This window comes from Oncorhynchus tshawytscha, linkage group LG16 (genome assembly GCF_018296145.1).
Source record: "Oncorhynchus tshawytscha isolate Ot180627B linkage group LG16, Otsh_v2.0, whole genome shotgun sequence".
NCBI classification, from domain to species: domain Eukaryota; kingdom Metazoa; phylum Chordata; class Actinopteri; order Salmoniformes; family Salmonidae; genus Oncorhynchus; species Oncorhynchus tshawytscha.
Window position 1 is genome coordinate 49,215,797 of NC_056444.1, and position 21,219 is coordinate 49,237,015.

Here is a 21,219-nt window from a genome sequence, read left to right on the forward strand (position 1 = left end):
GGTTAGTCTAAGGTAGACACAGTCCCGCCCACTATTTTCATCCGAGTACTATCACTGAGGGCATTCGATTATCTGGTCCGTTTTTCCCCGGTTAAAGGAGATTACACCGGGTAAAAAGTAATTGCATTCGTTTTGGAACCGGGTCTCAAAACAAAAGTGACGTGAGTTAAACGCTTAAGCACGTGGATTAATGAGCAGGATTCTGTGTTTTTCATGCACAAGGGATTGCTGGTTATAAACATGCTTTAATTCGAATATATATTTTATGGAAATATATGTATGTTTCTGAACGATGTTGCCTTGTTGACAACATGGCCGAGTGGCGCACAATACTGTTCGATTTGAGAAGGGAACTTCCCTCACAGCTTTTGTCCGTTCACGCTACGGGCCATAGACCGGTGCTCCACGGTTCAGCTTAATCGACATCCTCCAGTCGTTGTTGAGTAGGGTGAAAAGTTACCTACCCTGGCTGAAAAGTAACTTGGCCAATGGTTCCATGTGGGACAATTTTAATTGATGAAACTTAGAAAATTAAGTCACACTTCATGATTTTTTTGCTCATGAAGTACAAACATCACCATCTGGAAAAAAACACAACTGTGAGGGACATAAGGCTCGTCATTAATTTCCTAATGAGAATCTATTAAATCAAAGCTGACCTTGGATAACCTTGGATGACCTTGGATATATACACCGTGAATACAAATCAGCCTTGGTTAAACAGATTAGTTTAGCAGGGCTGGCATACTCAACATTCCACTGATCTCAATTCAAATGATTTCATATCTGCAACTCAGCAGATTTAAAAGGAGAGGGCAAAATATTTACTTTGTTACACCTTTCCCTCAGGCAATGATGCATCTCTCTTCAATTACATTTTTACTACCCTGCCCGTTTGTCTTTTAGCCATCTTTAACTATCCTCCCAATACTGTGACTAATCTCAATGGGTTTAGTGTGTCTCATGCAGAAGTTGTGCATGCAACATTAATCTCCTCTGCTGTCCTCAGATGGGTATTGTTCATTGTCTCAATTGTACATTTCACAGACCATAATCTCGTAATCAACACTAACTGGCAGAAGGAGGGAGTCTTGTGTGAGACACCATTGAAGTGTTGTAACAAAATGGGACCTTCTTGGGGGGAGGAACTGGTCACAAGGAAACACAGACATTCCAATATAATTATATATTCAGCAGTTTAGATTTGACAATATGGTCAAATAGAGGAAGTTTTCAGTTGTTTTTTTTTACACAGAAAGTGCCTATTCAGACATGGTTTACATAGACCCTGGTTGAAAACTTCCTTTACCTTTACCCCATGTTGTGAACAAATATTTGGTATGGTAATTCCTTTTAAGATTAAGTTCTGGGAAGTATTGTACGTGCTTTTTCTGTTTCTTTGTAGTACAGGAAAGGTATAGCTGGCATGGATATGAAGCAGTTGTAAGGAGTTTGGGCCATCGTAAAAAATAATAAAGATTTTTTTAAATAATTGCCAAAAATGCAGCCAGATTCCGCTGAATTGAAATGTCATTATACTTTATTGTTGCTTTTGAGATAAATAAAACATTTGAAAACATGTAAACTGGTAGGCATAGTATTAATAGAAAAACAAAGGTAAGATCACATACACATACTGTAGCTACATTAATTACATCAACAACAATAGGCAAGACTCTGTAATCACGATCAGAACATTATCCATATTCCTTACTTGCAGCATTTTATTTACATTCAATTTACATGTTGATGATACTGTTGTGCTTGAGAATAACACTACACAGTTACACACTATCATATAACTCCCATTTTCCTATGAGAAAGACATCTAGCATGGTTATATGAGGCATGAGTGATAAGAGATTGGCTTCCTCATTCGTAGGTATTCCTAACTACCTCCAATGGTTCATAATAAAATATATTGTAGTAACAGTGGTCCAATTGTTTAACATTGGGGAATCAGGCAATATTACCATTGTCAAAGAGGTGGTTTGACATCTGTCATCATAGTTCTATCTAGTCTATTCGTTTAGCTCTAAAACTGTTAACAAGGAAAGCACCATTTGGACTTTTATTTCTTAGAAAATGGTGAACAATCTTTTCAATTTAAAAATGTATTGTTTTTTGCACTATAATACATTACGAAAATGCAACTTCATTGAATTGTGTCAACTTGACCAATTGGACAGAGGGAGTAAATTAGAAAACGGGCCAATTTCATGACTGTTATTCATCAACTTGAGAAAGTGTATTACTTTTGAAGTATCACACACACGTACATTCAAAACACAAATAGACACACTCAAAAAAGCATGCACCCCCCCCCACCCACCCACACACACACCCCCACACACACACATAAACAGACAACAGATGTAACATGGACAAACATGCCAATATACTGCTTACAGATAACACACAGTTTATGATGACATACATGCAACCCAGTGGTGAGCCCTGAAGATCTCATCACACATTCAACCAATATCTACAAGTTGATCAGAGGACATTTCCCACTATCACACAACCAAAGCCAATATCCCTTAGTCCTGGTTTCTATATCTACATGTAGCCCGAGTAAAATGACATTCTCAGAAGACAATACAAGAACAATTGTATTTTGTACTGAACAAAACTATAACGCAACATGTAAAGTGTTGGTCCCATGTTTCATGAGCTGAAATAAAAAATCCCAGAAATGTTCCATATGCAGAAAAATTTTGTGCACAATTTGTTTACATTCTTTTTAGTGAGTATTTCTTATTTGCCAATATAATCCATCCGCCTGACCAGTGTGGCATATCAAGAAGCAGATTAAACAAGCATGATTATTACAGAGGTGCACCTTGTGCTGCAGACGATAAAAGGCCACTAAAATGTGCAGTTTTTCACAGAACACTATGCCACAGACGTCTCAAGTTTTGAGGGAGCATGCAATTGTCATGCTGAGTGCAGGAAAGTCCCTCAGAGCTGTTGCCAGAGAATTGAATGTTCATTTCTCAACCATAAGCTGCCTCCAACGTTGTTTTAGAGAATTTGGCAGTACGACCAACCGGCTTCACAACCACAGACAACGTGCAACCACACCAGGACCTCCACATCCGGCTTCTTCACCTGCAGGATGATCTGACACCAGTCACCCAGACAGCTGATGAAACTGAGGAGTATTTCGGTATTCTGATTGGCTGGGTCTGGCTCCCAAGTGGGTGGCCTATGCCCTCCCAGGCCCACCCATGGCTGCTACCCTGCCCAGTCATGTGAAATTCGTAGATTAGGGCCTAATGAATTTATTTCAATTGACTGATTTCCTTATATGAACTGTAACTCATTAAAATTGCTGAAATTGTTACATGTTTAGACTAAATATTTGCTCAGTATACATGGGATGAAATATCAAGTTTCAATGACGTTGTGGGCTGCAGTAATTATCATCAAGCAAGCTATACGTGGCTATCACTAATCTTGCACCAGTGGAGATCTAAGTGCTATTGAAGTGTTACGCATTACCCATCATCCAGATTCTGTCCAAATAAGCTTTATACTCTGACATCTGTCTACGTCTGAATGAAACTGAAATGCTCCACTTCCTTACTACCTTGTGTTCTAATTGGCTCAGCAGGTGAAGTCCTCTGAGTTGCTCCGCTCTGTGTGATAAGGTAGCATATTGGCAGAGTATGGAGGTGGTGGATGGGAATTGTCACGGAGAGACTGGGGTGGATAATGTGAAATGGATAGTTGGTGACAAAAAAAGAGTGGGAGTATGAGCCAATAACAAAACAAAAAGACAAGTTAAACTTAAAGGGTAGGAAGCATGAGTTCTTACTCACCAATGTAACAACACATTGTGATCAAAGACTTATTGTAAACTGGGTGGTTCAAGCCCTGAATGCTGATTGTCTGATAGCTATGGTATATCAGACCGTATACCACAGGTATGACAAAACATTTATTTTTACTGCTCTAATTATGTAGGTAACCCGTTTATAATAGCAATTAGGCACCTCGGTGGTTTTGATATATGGCCAATATACCACGGCTAATGGCTGTGTCCAGGCAATCCGCGTTGCGTCGTGGTTAAGAACAGCCCTTAGCCGTGGTATATTGGCCATATACCACAACCACCGAGGTGCCTTATTGCTTAAGTAACTTAGTTGTAATCACGATCTGGTTACCTATAAGTACAAACATAGTTATATATTTGGGTTATTACATGTTTATAAACTTATTTACGGATATTTTCTAAACTACCCACAATGCACTATTTCTCACTGTAATATGGATAATCTACTCTGTGCTACCGAGTTTGTATGCTAGCTCGGTAGCTAGCTCAAGCTGGCTATCGTTAGCCATTAGCCATGCTAGCATGTAATTACATTCCAGACCAAGTGTTGATGGTGGTGAGCTACAATCCACCAATCAGAAGGAAGTGTGATGTAAACAATGAACAGATGGGGCACGTGCGGCCATGCTGCATCATGATGCTCTCCATGGACTTTGTGACTGTGTTATGGTGCCTTCTTGCTGTGGGCTCAAAAAGAAAGAGAAAATCATACCTGCTTGCTCTAATTGTGTAGTACCGCATTTGTTTTCCTTTTTGTTTAGTCAACTTTTCAGCATGTTCTCTGGCTACAGGAATTTTGTAACTTTTTCCACCTTGGCTTTGTGCTAGCCCACTAGCTGACTGACATCTGTAATCTATCTATTTTGGATTTTTCTCACTATATAGCAATTGGATTCTCCTGACTCTTCCTCCCTGGTGAAGCGCCCGGGTCCCCCTTGCTTTGATAGCTAACTCCGCCTGTACTCTTTTAAAAGTGTTACTATCGGATGGGCCCCAGCCATGAATCTGTAAGTCTCTACTCTTTCTTTCCTTTTAATCTGCGGTTATAGTGGTGATGTGTTTTTGGTGGTTGGCTAGGCTGGCTGGGCTAATAGCTAGTGTGCTAAATAGCTATCATTACCTGGCTGGCTAAGATAACTTCATACTGTATAGCTACCATTATTTTGATAACTGGTTAGGTGGCGTTGTGTATTTTCAAAACGTTGGTTTACTTTAATGTAGCAGTAAGCTAGGTGTTGATAGCAACTGTCTCACTCATTCTGTGCTAACATGACGTTAGCAGGCTGGTAGGGCTAACATTAGCAGGCTAGTAGTGATACCATGAATAGGCTAGTTGGCTAGCAACCTTACACTTTGATTTGTAACAATAATTTCATAAAGTATTTGTTTGTAAAGTTGGCCGAAAATGTCATTGAAACCAGTAGTCATGAGTGCATTTGGACTTTTGATACATATTTTAAGGAAAATCCATATGTTACATGTGGTTGTGTTTATGCTACCTTCTCTGTGAACTCATGAAAGACACCCAGTGAGAAAAGCAGAGTTAAGGGACAACATAGTCATGCATTTAACATTTAAAAGTGTATCCTTTTGTAGATATGCTTTAAACGTTTTTAGAAAGCACCCTTTTAAATTAGACACTAAGATTTTATGATTGCGATTTAAAAAAATATATAGATGAGACAACTTGATGGAAATTGATGGGGTGAGGACATGTTTCTCAAGCTGATACACAACACCACAAACTCCATTGATATCCATTTTAACTATACTGTTGCTCAGAAAAAAAATATCAACTTCAGTTTTGGAGATAATACTTTTCTATATTTGGATCTTTGATTTGGTAATTCCATTGCTCTGTTGCAAAGCAATTTACATTAGCCAATGAAATCTAAGGGATGCATGTGGATCATTGGATTGGTTGTCTTGTATCCTGCTGTGTGCAAGGTAAAACTAGGAATATCCCCACACACACATTCATGAACCTCACCAGGTACGTTCATTTAGAACACATTTTCTTTTACAAAAACAACCTGGCTTCATGCATATGAAATTCTTAATTGAGATGTTTAGACATGAAGCAATATGGCTGCCTTCTTCCGAGAGCTGCAAATGCTTAGTGAAAGTTACTGACGTGACATTTCACATCGTCCAGGCTCAGAACAGCTCCCTGGTCGTTGTTGCTGTGTTTGTGTTTCTTCTCTGAGCTTCGACAGAGCTTGTACTTTATCACCTGTAAGGAAACATAGATACCCCTTGCAAAGGTCAGTGATGCTCTCGATTTGAGACAAAGGCTGGTAAGAGAAAAGGTGGACATTTCTGGAGGAATTCCTGTGTGTGTGCCTCTCTCTTTGAGAGTTATGTGTAGCAAGCATAAATGTTTCATTCTGCTTTTCTAAGAGCTTAAAATAATGAGTCAGGCAAAAAGCCTGACGGAAATGTGGCTGAGTTCTGTCACTGTAGAGAGTACTAGAAAGAATTAAAAGATTACCTCATAGATGTAGTCAAACAGCTCCAGAATAGTAAGGAGACTGGCTCCAATGAAAAGACCCATCTGACCACCAATATCACCTGGGAGGAACAGAGAAGGACAAGATGATCAAAGATAATAAAGTTCTCCAAAAGATACACATTTCCAACAAAGTATCCTTTAAAAGAGAATCCATGTTTTTTGCTCATCATCATTGAAATACCTAAAAGTCCTGCTACTTCATAGGCTTTCTTCTGTTCGATCATCTCATAGTTTAGAGCCTCAAAGAAGATGTCCAGAACCAGGATATTGTCACTGTTACAGGAAGAGACCATATTCAAGATCTAAACAGCAAACAGTTCACATATGAAGGTTCTGATGGAGAAAATCATTATTTCGTTGCTGCGTATTGGAAATGGAACTGGAGGGTAAAAGATGCAAGGGCCAAAGCCCGGAGCGAATGCATTTTCCATTTCTTGCCTGGTACTCCATAATCACTGTAAAGTTTTTTTATCTGGTGTTTGGAACACAATACTCACGCTATGTATTGCTCTGACTTGTTGTATTTCTTGGCCAGATACTTGGCAGAGGCCTTGCTGGGGATCTTGACGAAGGACAGCTCTTTGCTGTATCTGGTCATGTTGCACGGTGTCTCACACACACAAAAATCGTTGTCTCTCTCCACCAGGAAGTCTGGGGGGCCAAAGAGAAAGGCCGCATCATTGTGATAGTGATATAGGGACCAAAATAGAGTTGCTATGGTCTTAGAAACAACAGTCGGGATCTATTCCTTACCAAGAGCTGGATCAGCACACTCTTTGTACAGCTCAGGGGTGCAGTATGGGGCATCTCCTGCACACAGAGAGATAATCAATCAATATAAATTGAACTTGAAAATGTAAAAAGTCCAGACTAGGTAAACGGCTGGATGCGAGGGTTCACCTACCAGGCATATGTACCATGCGACAGTTACAGTTCTCTACCAGGTAGCGCGTCTCACAGTCGATACGGCAGGCGGTGATGCTGTAGGACTCAAAGAATTCTGAGTCTATCCGTGTCACCTTACAGTCCCCCCAGGGTGGGGGCAAATATATCAGCTAGAACACACGCACGCACGCACGCACGCACGCACGCACGCACGCACACACACACACACACACACACACACACACACACACACACACACACACACACACACACACACACACACACACACACACACACACACACACACACACACACACACACACACAGACACACATAAGCTACAACTACAATTGCATAGGTGTTCAGCACCACAACAGTTACACAGGTGGTGCTGACGGCATATTGTAAAATGATGACTTCTTTGTTGAAATAAAGTTTTACAAATAAGGGTAACATCCCTACCCGTTGTTCCTGGCAGGAAACAAAGGTCTGGAACCCAGGTGCCACCCCGAAGCCCAGCTGGTCGATGAAGGAAGGCTCCTCCTGACTGTGGATCTGAACTTTGATCCCAGCCTCAAACGTGGTCTCATCTGTGGGGAGGGGAACAGAGGCAGGGGTCACTGCACCATCCATGCATGTTTTATTTAACTAATGAACCCACTGGCTCCAGCGAGCAGCTAGAGTAGTCTGTTTGATAGAGCAACACACATGTGAGCTACGTAATGAACTGGAATTAAACCACACACACACACACACACTTTTGTCCTCACCCGTCTCTCCCCACACAGGGATGTACTCATCCTGCTGAATGTCCAGCATGAGCTCCAGCCCGTTACCCATCCCTCCCTTGGTAGTTATGAGAGGGGTGCGGCCCTCACCCCCCGCGTTGAACGTGTAACACTTCCCATAGCGAGTGAACACCTGAGGAGAAAGATGAAAAATATGAAATATGAATGAGATAGCAAGACCAGATGTCCATCACAATAGCAGAGCCATAGTAGATGTAACTTGCCACTGGGGGTCAGTGTTAATCTACATTAGATACCACAGTTACCATGAGTGATGAGGGTATTCTTTTGGGTTTGGGGCTGATGAAGACTAGGGCCAGGGATTTAACATTCCCTCCCAAACTCTTTTCTATAGCAGCTATAATAGGAAGATGTTGATACTATTTCTGAATATTTAAAACCTTTTCTGTCACCTGAAGTAGTTATTTTAGGAGATTTTAACCTGGATCGGTTTACCCTGGGCTCTGATCATTTGAAGAATATTTGTCTCGACTTTAACCTGACTCAACTAATCTCCAAACCTACACGGATTCATGTAAGAAACATAGCAAACTCCTCGCCGATTGACCTAATTTTGACAAATAGCGCTCACAAGCACTTGTTGACTGGTGTCTTTGATAAGGACATCAGTGATCACTGTCCCTTTGCATGGACTGGAGATAATAAACAGAAAAACATTATGAAGATACGTGTTTTTTGAAAATTCCCCCCAGGTGTTTTGTTCATCATATGTATAGCTCTTAGAGCTGCTGACCCTGAATTGGCTCTAGAACTTCTCTCATATATTTGTATATCTCTGGCAGGCAAACACGCCCCCTTTGAACGCCTTAGAGTTAGAAATAGAACAAATGCTTGGTTCTCTATAGAACCTTCAGATCTCATTATGACAAGGAATCAGGCCTGGGCCAAGCCTAGAAGAACTGACTCTAGAAGAACTGACTTGGCAGCTGATTGTGCATTGTTTCAGGCAATTGAGAAGTAGATGTACTTCCTCAATTAAGAAAGCTAAATCAAGCTACTTTCTGAGTTCTCACTCAGACTCTGCTGGTGATCTGTCTACATTTCGGAAAACAGTTCATGCACTGAAGCTCGGAAATTCCTCTCCTTCCCTGCCTCAGCATGTTGTACCAGCCTCTGGCATCATGCCCGAGAAACATCTGATAAGTAATGCTTTTAAATCAGGATTTTATCTCTGAATGCTTTTATTTTTACATTAAAAAAAAATGTTTTTTTAAATGGTGGTTTAATGGGGCGGCAGATAGCCTAGTGGTTAGAGTGTTGAGCCAGTAACCGAAAGGTTGCTGGATTGAATCCCCGAGCTGACAAGGTAAAAATCTGTCGTTCTGCCCCTGAACTAGGCAGCTAACCCACTATTCCTCGGTAGGCCAACATTGTAAATAAGAATTGTTCTTAACTGACTTGCCTAGTTAAATAAATAAAAATATATTGACCCTGGTCAGTCAGTCAACTGCTCTTCCCTTGCAGCCTCCAGTTGGCTCGATGGAAGATCAGTGAATCTGTAACGGCTGTCGTGGTTCGAAGGTGAGGAAGAAGGTGAGGACCAAGGTGCAGTGTGATACATGTTCATCTTTTATTATGAATTGAACACTGAATGGAAAAACAACAAAAGAGAATGACCAAAACCAAACCAGTTCGGTCTGGTACAGAATACAAAAACAGAAAACAACTACCCACAAACACAGGTGGGAACAGGCTACCTAAGTTTGGTTCTCAATCAGAGACAACGATTGACAGCTGCCTCTGATTGGGAACCATACCAGGCCAAACACATAGAAATACAACAGACAGAACAAAACATAGAATGAAAAACATAGAATGCCCACCCCAACTCACACCCTGACCAAACCAAAATAGAGACATAAAAAAGGAACTACGGTCAGGATGTGACAGAATCTTTGTTTTCATTTCAACAACTTCCTACTCGTGATTATCTCTGGTGCTAATCCCAGGGTTTGGAAGGCGGACCATGTGCTCCCGCTCCACAAAGGTGGTGATCCTTCCGACCTAAATAATTATCGTCCGATCTCAAAATTGTCTTGCCAAGCAAAACTGTTCAAACCATTAATCAGCTTTTAGCTTAGATCCTTCCTAGCAATGTCTTCGAAGTGTTCACCAGTCTGGTTTCAGGCAGGGTCATATCATCATCTCTGCTGCACCCTTGGTGTTAAATTATGTGTTAAAGGTCATGGATAGGAGAAAGCACTATGCTGCCCTTTTTATTGACTTTTCGATACTGTTGATTCGAACATTGTGTGCAAACGGTATGAACCACATGCCATTGTTTTGAAATTACTTGATAGAAGGGACACAATGTGTTTTTTCTGATGGTGTTAAGTCAGTTTTCTTTGATATTATGAAATGTGAAATGAAATTTTAGGTATTGTACCTAATACTGTCTATATAAACAATGTTGGTCTAGTTGCAATTATTTTTAACATACACCTGTATGCAGATGACAATGTTGTGTATGCTATTGGCCCCACGGTTGACCAGGTTCTGTTCAGAGCTTCAATCTGCCTTCCTTCCTTTGCAGAAAGCCTTTGTTGAACTGAAATTGGTACTTAATGCAGGTCAAGCCAGGTATATATTCTCCAAATCATGTAAAAATGTATGATGTATAATTTATGCATATGTACACTGAGCAAAATATAAACATAACATGCAACAAGTTACAGTTCATATAAGGAAATCAGTCAATTGAAATAAATTCATTAGGCCCTAATCTATGGATTTCACGACAGGGAATACATATGCATCTGTTGGTCACAGATACCTAAAAAAAACAGTATGGGTGTGGATCAGAAAACCAGTCAGTATCTGGTGTGACCACCATTTGCCTCATGCAGCACGACACATCTCCTTCGCATCGAGTTGGTCAGGCTATTGACTGTGGCCTGTTGAATGTTGTCCCACTTCTCTTCAATAGCTGTGCGAAGTTGATAGATATTGGCGGGAACTGGAACACGCTGTCGTACAGGTCGATCCAGAGGATCCCACACATGCTCAATGGGTGACATGTCTGGTGAGTATGCAGGCCATGGAAGAACTGGGACATTTTCAGCTTCCAGGAATTGTGTACAGATCCTTGGGACATGGGGCTGTGCAATATCATTATTACGGTATCTCGGTGCATCCAAATAAAATGCAATTGATAAAATGCAATTGTGTTCATTGTTTGTAGCTTATGCCTGCCCATGCCATAACCCCACTGCCATTATGGGGCAATCTGTTCACAATGTTGACATCAGCAAACCGCTTGCCCACACGACACCATACACACTGTCATCTGCCCAGTACAGTTGAAACCGGGATTCATCCGTGAAGAGCACACTTTTCCAGGATGTCAGTGGCCATCGAAGGTGAGCATTTGTCCACTGCAGCAAGGTCAAGACTCTGGTGGGGATGACAAGCAAGCAGATTAGCTTCCCTGAGATGGTTTCTGACATTTTGTGCAGAAATTATTTGGTTGTGCAAACCCACAGTTTCATCAACTGTCTGGTTGGCTTGTCTCAGACCATTCCACAGGTGAAGAAGCCAGATGTGGAGGTCCTGGGCGGGCGTGGTTACACGTGGTCTGCGGTTATAAGGCCAGTTGGACGTACTGCCAAATTCTCTAAAACAACATTGGAGGTGGCTTATGGTAGAGAAATTATAATTAAATTCTCTGGCAAGAGCTCTGGTGGACATTCCTGCAGTCAGCATGCCAATTGCACAACCCCTCAAAACTTGAGACATCTGTGGCATTGTGTTGTGTGACAAAACTGCACATTTTAACAGCCTTTTACTGTCCCAATGTAACGGCCATTGTTGATGGAAGAAGGTGAGGACCAATGTGCAGCGTGGTAAGTGTCCATCTTTTTAATAACGTAACTGAACACTGAACAAAAACAACAAGGTAATTGAACACTGAACAAAAACAACACCGTGAAAGACCGAAACAGTTCTGTCTGGTGCAGATACAAACGCTCAACAGAAATCAATCACCCACAACTCAAGGGTGAAAACAGGCTACCTAAGTATGGTTCTCAATCAGGGACAACGATTGACAGCTGCTTCTGATTGAGAACCCTACCAGGCCAAACACAGAAATCCCAAATCATAGAAAAAAGAACATAGACCGCCCACCCGAACTCATGCCCTGACCATACTAAAACAAAGACAAAAACAAAGGAACTAAGGTCAGAACATGACACCCAAGCACCTGTGTAATGATCATGTTGTTTAATAATTTGCTTGATATGCCACCCTTGTCAGGTGGATGGATTATCTTGACAAAGGGAAAATGCTCCCTAACAGGGATGTAGACAAGTTTGTGCACAACATTTGACAGAGATAATATTTTTGTGCGTATGGAAAATTCCTGGGATCTTTCATTTCAGCTCATGAAACACAGGACCAATACTTTACATGTTGCGTTTATTTTTTGTTCAGTGTACATTGGATGGTGCCTTTATTGATCGTGTCCCCGCTTATAAATTTCTGGGTATCTGTATTGAAAAAAAGCCACCACTGCATGCTGTATCAGAAAGTAGGCTGACCCTCTTTGATGTCTGGTAGATCGATGCACTGAATGCTTTTTGCTTCTAAAACATTCCTTCAAAAACGCTGTACCTTACTTCATTGTTTACTTACAGACATAAAAAAAATAATTAAAAAATGTGCAAGATATCAGACCTGGTCTCAACGTTGGCTAACTCTGGATATCCCTTCGATCTCCACTGCTTTTTACTGAATAGTGTGTTTGTTTTCTATGATTTGTGTTTTGGTTGTCGTGTATTGATGTGAATATTGGTGTGTATATTGATATGTACACTGAGTATACCAAACATTAGGAACAACTTCCTAATATTGACTTGTATTGTCTTGCCCCTTCACCCTCGGAATGGCACACATACACAATCCATGTCTCAAGGCTTAAACAATCTTTCTTTAACCTGTCCCTTCATCTTCATCCACACTGATTGAGGGATCATAGCTTTCATCTGGATTCACCTGGTGAGTCTGTCATGGAAATAGCGCAATGTTTTGTGTACTGTTTTGTATATTGATGTGTGTAGTGTGTATTTATGTGTATACAGGGCTCATCTGTGAAAGAGACCTTGGTCTCAGCATGACTCCCTGTTAAAATAAAGGTTAAATAAAAAAATAAAAATAGACCTGCTGTTACCATGGAGACCAAACATGCCTGCGAAGAAGCTGCCTTCTGGTCAAGGGAACAGACAACACTCAGAAAGTATCGCAGAGAATGGTATGGTTCCTGTATGAACTCATCAGCTGTTATGATAGCTTAAGAAAGAAGCTGTCCAAGCATGTCAGAAGTCATGCTAGGGCCCCCGGATGGAGGACTGAAGCAATGCTATGAGAAGCTCAACGAGTAAAGAACGAACACGCACATCCGGCGATGCAGGGCACAGAAAGGGCAGTAAGGGAACGCATGGAAATATGTTAATGTCGCCTCTATAAGTCATTTGTCTTTCTGACACTGTCTTTAAATAACTAACTATACAGTAACTTGAGGCGTGCGATTTGAGTCACAGCCTATTTATGAAGAGAGAGAGAGAGAGAGAGAGGGGACGGGAGAAAAAACATGTGAGAGAGGGAACGAGGGAAAGAACGAGACAGAAAGCGAGGGAGAGGTTAAGAGAGGTATAGAGAAAAGGAAGTCACGAGAGAGCTCCATTCTCACTGTGCGAAGCTGGGAGTGGACCATTGCTCGGCGCTATGGTACAACAGGACACATCTGCGATTAGAGAGAGGGCTGACAAACACACCCACTGATTGACGACTGAATTTGTGCCATGCTAAGGGCAGTTAAATGGCTCAGCCGTGCCATCTTTCAACACACACACACACACACGCCCACACACACCAGTGGTGGTCGGGGCTGTTTAAGATTAGGGAGGACAATTTTTGTCAAATAAAATTATGAGCACGGCCTTATTTCTATTACAGTATATTGGATGACTGTCATTCATATTCCATTCGCCCTGCTCAATGTAACATCGATAGGTTTAGGCTACTACATGATACTTGACCTATACCCATAGGTTAGGTTGCTACAACCTAGCCTACAAATGAAAGTTTATAACGTAGATGCACAGTGAATTCACAGTGAGTGAATGTTATTTATAATAAGGGTTTCATGTAGAAAATCGGAACTCTCTGAAATGAAAATGGATGGCCCTCCCTTCAGCAAAATCTTATTTACCTAAACCCTTGATAGGCCTATGTGTTCATCTTATCATATTTCTCCAATGCCAAATCAGTGCGTCTTGTTTTCAACTAAACTGTCACTGTTTGTAAATAATTAAAACTGAGACGTCATCATGAATCTGAAGCACGGTAGGTTCAAAAGTTAGGCCTACCTTTCCACCCCAGACAGTAGGCCTACCTTTCTACCCCAGACAGTAGGCCTACCTTTCCACCCCAGAACAGTAGGTCCACCTTTCCACCCCAGACAATAGGCCTACCTTTCCACCCCAGACAGTAGGCCTACATTTCCACCCCAGACAGTAGGCCTACCTTTCCATCACAGACAGTAGGCCTACCTTTCCACCCCAGACAGTAGGCCTACCTTTCCACCCCAGACAGTAGGCCTACCTTTCCACCCCAGACAGTAGGCCTACCGACACAGAAAAATGTACGCTTCACTGCTGGCTACTCTTCCTCTGTGGCTTAACCCAACGAGACAAGGTCACAAGTGTTTCCCTAAAAGCTGTCTGAGTTTAAACATCTTCTATTGTACGGAAAGTGAATAGCTTAATCAATTGATAGTGGCAGAATTAGATTACTTCCCATGCAAAGTCAGCCTCTGAATGTCAAAGAAACAAAACAATTTCTAGCATAAAGCATTGCGGACCAAAGTGCAGTTCTAGATCACTTTATATAATATCCGTTTTATTTTCTTAAAAATGTTAAGCTAACAAGGCTTAGGCCTGTGCTTTTTGCCATTTTCTTTACTAAAAGGTAGGTCTATGGCATACCCTCTCATACCCCCTCAATTCCAGTCTTGATTTGAACTTAACAGCCATTCACTGGCACGCTACTGTCGTGACTTTACTTTAATGAATCTGATGACTGTTATTTAATCCCCTAACTATGTTTAATTGTTATTGATTAAATTAATCATGTATCAATTAACTCATAAGGATTTGGGGTGAAAAAGTTGTCAAGAGAATTCAACTCTATGAGGTCTTTACCTATTTCATCGATAAACAGTCATCTTATTAATCATTACATCTTGTCAAATGCTCATTCTGAACAATCATAACCTTCTTGGATCTGCAAAAACCCCAGCCTTGCGCATTATTCAGTACTACACAAATTGATTTAATAATTTCTTTACTAGCTAACTAAATAATAACACAGAATACACACACTTACATGAGACAAAGGTCCCTAGTGGACTGACAAGATATCGTCGAGACATTTCAGAATGATTCTCACAGTAATGTTAATCATATAGTTTTCTCACGAACCGCCACCCGTTTGGAGTAGGAAATCATGAATGTATTTACATGTGAAATGCTTTTGTTCATTCCTCTGTCGGAACCAAGCCTTCTTGGAAAGGGTTTGGTGGGCCTTTCCTGTGGGTGACTTGTACATGCTCTGATTGTCCACCAATAATCACAATATCCTTCTTCTTAGTTGTCCAGTCTATATGGGATGTTTCCTCAGAACTTCCTCTTAGCCGTACCAGTGATTATCTGAGAGGAGAGTAGTCTCCTTTCTCCATCTCGTGTGGATAATCAGAGTTTGAAACACTTTATACTCGCAGCTGCAGACTGGCAATGTCCTGGTCTGGTAAGTTAATTTTCTTCACCTCGTGTTGAGGTTGAGTTTCAACCATTTCAAACGTGTAGCTCTCTGGCCTAACGTTTCCCGGTCTAAAGGTTGATTCCTCTTCCAAGCCTTTTTGCACTCTTAGTCAAAAGGGGCATTCCATCATGCTGACAAGCTCTCTGACCTCACTCGGGGCGCGGCTACTTAACTTCTTCGAGATAGGGGGCGCTCTTTTAATTTTTGGATAAAAAACATTCCCGTTTTAAACAAGATATTTTGTCACGAAAAGATGCTCGACTATGCATATAATTGACAGCTTTGGAAAGAAAACACTGACGTTTCCAAAACTGCAAAGATATTGTCTGTGAGTGCCACAGAACTAATGCTACAGGCGAAACCAAGATGAAATTTCATACAGGAAGTGAGCCAGATTTTGAATGTGCTGTGTTCCAATGTCTCCTTATATGGCTGTGCATGCGCAAGGAATGAGCCTACACTTGCTCCATGTGCGTTTCCATTTTCTTCAGAGGAGAAAGTCAACTGCCACGAATGATTTATCATCGATAGATATGTGAAAAACACCTTGAGGATTGATTCTAAACAACGTTTTCCATGTTTCTGTCGATATTATGGAGTTAATTTGGAAAAAAGTTTGCGTTGTAATGACTTAATTTTCGGGTTTTTTTCTTACCCAAACGTGATGAACAAAACGGAGCGATTTGTCCTACACAAATAATCTTTTTGGAAAAACTGAACATTTGCTATCTAACTGAGAGTCTCCTCATTGAAAACATCTGAAGTTCTTCAAAGGTAAATTATTTTATTTGAATGCTTTTCTTGTTTTTGTGAAAATGTTGCCTGCTGCCAGCAGAGCCTAGCATAGCATTATGCCATGATAAACTTACACAAATGCTTGTCTAGCGTTGGCTGTAACGCATATTTTGAAAATCTGAGATGACAGTGTTGTTAACAAAAGGCTAAGCTTGAGAGCTAATATATTTATTTCATTTCATTTGCGATTTTCATGAATAGTTAACGTTGCGTTATGCTAATGAGCTTGCGGCTATAATTACACTCCTGGATACAGTTTTTTTTCGTAGCCAAACGTGATGAACAAAATGGAGCGATTTGTCCTACACAAATAATCTTTTTGGAAAAACTGAACATTTGCTATCTAACTGAGAGTCTCCTCATTGAAAACATCTGAAGTTCTTCAAAGGTAAATTATTTTATTTGAATGCTTTTCTTGTTTTTGTGAAAATGTTGCATGCTGAATGCTAGGCTTAATGCTATGCTAGCTATCAATACTCTTACACAAATGCTTGTTTAGCTATGGTTCAAAAGCATATTTTGAAAATCTGAGATGACAGTGTTGTTAACAAAAGGCTAAGCTTGAGAGCAAATATATTTATTTAATTTCATTTGCGATTTTCATGAATAGTTAACGTTGCGTTATGGTAATGAGCTTGAGGCTATAAATAGGATCCCGGATACGGGATTGCTCGTCGCAACAGGTTAATGTGCAAAGGATATGATTAGAAGTTATCTCGTATGACTCCTAAAATCACATTCATATCTTAATAAAAAATACGTTCATCTTTTATCGAATCTTATTGCATGACATATTGGATGAACACTTCACAGATATAGGTGGTATCCTTTCCAAGTTACAGTATTTGGTCCATACAGTTTTTAATAGCGTTACAAAATTAAAAGCAATATTCATTTTTTTTTTACAATAGTTCCCCACTGACCATTTCCCACATCGTTACGTTAGGAATATTGTTTTAATTATTCACTTTTTTGGATTTAGAGTGTTGGGCGGGCAAAAGTGTCTGTGAACAAAGACATTCCTTTCATTGATACTAAAGAGCAAGAGAGAGCCCTCTCTGGCTTAATTTACAACCCAGTGTGAGCTGTCAACCGGGCAGTTACCTCCTCCCTCCCTGGGAGAGGGTCTGGTTATTGTCAGCCATTGCCAAGTTGATCTGATCCATTGTGATCCTCACAGGACAGTCATGACACTATTTACACGAGGTAGGCTATTTAAAGACTGCATGGTGGGTGGAGGAATTGACCAACAAATCTACGGATATAGCAGCCTATAGCCTAATTTCGTCTGTCAAACAGGTAGGCCTACCTTTAATTTCTTAAATAGGAAGAAATAGGCTCCAACACAAAGCCCTCTTTTGTTAGTAAAGTCTAATTATAATAAATATGTTTAAATTCATTATGTCTACTCGAATTTGCCTACTTTCAGCACCATGAGCTGTCCATTTCGATTGATTGTTCCAGCACCATATCGTAAGTTATGCGAATCTGGCTTATTGCGAGGTCGGTCAATACATTATGGGCAAGAAACATATTGTTTTTAATAAAAGCAATTATAGCCTAGTAGTAGCAAGCTATCAAAGTTAACCTCCGGTCCTCCTTCTCATCTTTGCACTTTCCTTCTCAAACTGAACAGAACAGGCTATAGCAGGGGGTCTCCAACCTTTTCTAGTATTCAAATAGGCACCTTATATCCCTTTCCCCTTCAACTCTAAAGGGGCCCCAATAAAATCTGTATATTTTTTTTTTTAATGATGTTTTATATTCTCCCAAATTATGTTTTCTCGGTTTTATTTTTCCTCATTTTTCACACTCAAAAGTACAATTGTTCATAGAGAAACAGCGAAATTGAATGCTCTGAGGCCATGTCAATGCTTAAATCCCATCAGAAAACTTTTTTTTTGGTCTGGAAGGAAAACATTTAGATTTTTAGAATTAGAATTCCCCTTAAATTGTGCATCTGACCTGTAAATTGCTGCATTTAGCTAGTGAGGAATGTGCTGTCTAATGTGCCGGTCTAGGGAGGGTTTTGTACTGTTAAATATCCTATTTACATAAGTATTCAGACCCTATGCTATGAGACTGTTTACATTAATCCTCATTGAGATGTTTCTACAACTTGATTGGAGTCCACCTGTGGTAAATTAATTTGCTTGGACATGATTTTAAAGGCACACACCTCTCTATATAAGGTTCAACAGTTGACAGTGCATATCAAAGCAAAAACTAAGCTGTGTGTTAATTCACATATCTGGGAGAGGGTACCAACAAATGTCTGCAGCATTGAAGGTCCCCAAGAACACAGTGGCCATCATTCTTAGATGGAAGAAGTTTGGAACCACCAAGACCAGTCCTAAAGCTGGCCGCCTGGCCAAACTGAGCAATCGGTGAAGAAGGGCCTTGGTCAGGAAGGTGACCGAGAACCCGATGGTCACTCTAACAGAGCTCCAGAGTTCCTTTGTGGAGATGGGAGAACCTTCCAGAAGGACAACTATCTCTGCAACACTCCACTAATTAGGCCTTTATAGTAGAGTGGCCAGACAGAAGCCACTCCTCAGTAAAAAGGCACATGACATTTGGAGTTTGCTATAAGGCACCTAAAGAACTCTCAGACCATCAGAAACAAGATTCTCTGGTCTGATGAAACCAAGATTGAACTCTTTAGCCTGATTGCCAAGCGTGACGTCTGGAGGAAACCTGGCACCATCCCTACGGTGAAGCATGGTGGTGGCAGCATCATGCTGTGGAGATGTTTTTCAGAGGCACGGACTGGGAGACTAGTCAGGATTGAGGGAAAGATGAACGGAGCAAGATACAGAGAGATCCTTGATGAACAGGACAGCAACAGGACAACGGCCCTAAGCACACAGCAAAGACAATGCAGGAGGGGTATCGGAACAAGTCTCTGAGCCCGGACTTATACCTGATCTAACATCTCTGAAGAGACCTGAAAATAGCTGTGCAGCGACGCTCCCCATCCAACCTGACAGAGCTTGAGTGGATCTGCAGAGAAAAATGGGAGAAACTCACCAAATACAGGTGTGTCAAGCTTGTAGCATCATACCCAAGAAGACTCAAGGCTGTATTGCTACCAAAGGTGCTTCAACAAAGTACTGAGTAAAGGGTATGAATACTTCTGTATTTATTTTTAATACATTTGCAAAAATGTCTAAAAAAAAGTTTTTGCTTTGTCATTATGGGGTATTGTGTGTAGATTGATGAGGAACATTTTTTATTTTATCCATTTTAAAATAAAGCTGTAACGTAACAAAATGTGGAAGAGGTCAAGGGGTCTGAAAACGATAAACGCAACATGTACAGTATTGATCCCATGTTTCATGAGCTGAAATTAAAGATCCCAGAAATGTGTTTTCCTACTTCCTTCATACTTTATTTATCCCACATAAACACTAACCCTCTCCTTTCTCCTTAATGCTACCCTCCCTCCTTCCCACTGAACTTTTTAATGACTGTGTAAGGTTAGAGTGCCAGATGTTCGCTATTAATAAATGAATCGATGAATGAGTGTGTGATGTCAGCAAGTGCTTTATAAATACATTCATGAATGAACATGTTTTGTCTGAAGTTAGGAATGAGATTTTATGTATTACAATGTAATGCATGTTCCTGACGAATGAGTGCATTTGTGTGTGGTGTGCAGTTTCAGTGTCTATGCACATTGCTATCTATTTCACATTACAGTTTGCCTACGTGATCTGACAGTGGTTTTGGAGGGCTCCTCTAATGCACTGTTGACTATAAGATGACAGGCCACATTGACAGGTCAACACCAGCATACCAGAAGAAGAAAAGTTGCAGTTGCTTTTTGAATACAGTGTCTAAATGTTTCACTTAGTTTTCCTCCAGGGTTGTTAGGCTCATCTTTCCTTTGACTTTCTCCTCTCTTTGTTGGCACTTCACTTAAGGGAATCAATCCTCTTTAACCACCCTAATGATTAAAAACACATCTTAAAGAGTTTGTACATTCTATCATCTTTGGAGCTCCCTAGTCAATCACTGACAGTCACTCATAGTGCATTCTCCACCATTAGAAAGCACTTAGCGCTCTCCTGTGTTTAATCATACATCAATGTGCATTTCCTTCCTTCCAGGCCAGACAGTGGAGAACAAGTCCTAAATCACTAATCCACACACTCCTAGCTGTTGGAGGAGCCCTAATATGCCCCAGCCTTCCCTGATCTGCTAATGGATGCCTCTGCAGGGTGAATTCAACCCATTAGCATTCTTTTATGAGGGAATGTTCCAGAGACTTAGGACAGCCTTTGTAAACCAGCTCGGTTATTAATCTTCTGTCTCAAACAGCCATAGCACTGGCAGAGAGATTGTGACTTAGACTGCGGTAGCAGCCATGCGACAGGCACCAGTGACCAGTCGGTACCCATCATCTTTGTCCCAGAGAGTGGTTTTAGCCCTGTCGTGCAAATGTTGTTATTTGCTTGTTGATGATGCAGCAGGCATTCTAAGTCATCTGGAAAATCTGTAACATCTCCCATGCCAACTTTACAGACAAAATGGACTTTGTTGAACTGTCGTTGTCA

The 21,219-nt window shown here is 40.8% G+C and overlaps 1 protein-coding gene across 1 annotated transcript in view; it reads right to left on the minus strand.

Annotated features, from left to right (window-relative positions):
• Positions 1 to 4,859: 4,859 nt before the first annotated feature.
• Positions 4,860 to 21,219, minus strand: part of LOC112215803 (acid-sensing ion channel 1-like) — a 66,990-nt gene continuing 50,630 nt past the window's right edge. The window contains exons 3-10 of the mRNA XM_024375208.1: positions 8,009 to 8,159; positions 7,701 to 7,828; positions 7,258 to 7,408; positions 7,107 to 7,163; positions 6,851 to 7,004; positions 6,535 to 6,626; positions 6,333 to 6,412; positions 4,860 to 6,074 (exon numbers count right to left, since the gene is read on the minus strand). Coding sequence (XP_024230976.1) covers positions 5,958 to 6,074; positions 6,333 to 6,412; positions 6,535 to 6,626; positions 6,851 to 7,004; positions 7,107 to 7,163; positions 7,258 to 7,408; positions 7,701 to 7,828; positions 8,009 to 8,159 — 930 coding nt within the window. The 3' untranslated portion in view covers positions 4,860 to 5,957. The remainder of the gene's footprint in view (positions 6,075 to 6,332; positions 6,413 to 6,534; positions 6,627 to 6,850; positions 7,005 to 7,106; positions 7,164 to 7,257; positions 7,409 to 7,700; positions 7,829 to 8,008; positions 8,160 to 21,219) is intronic.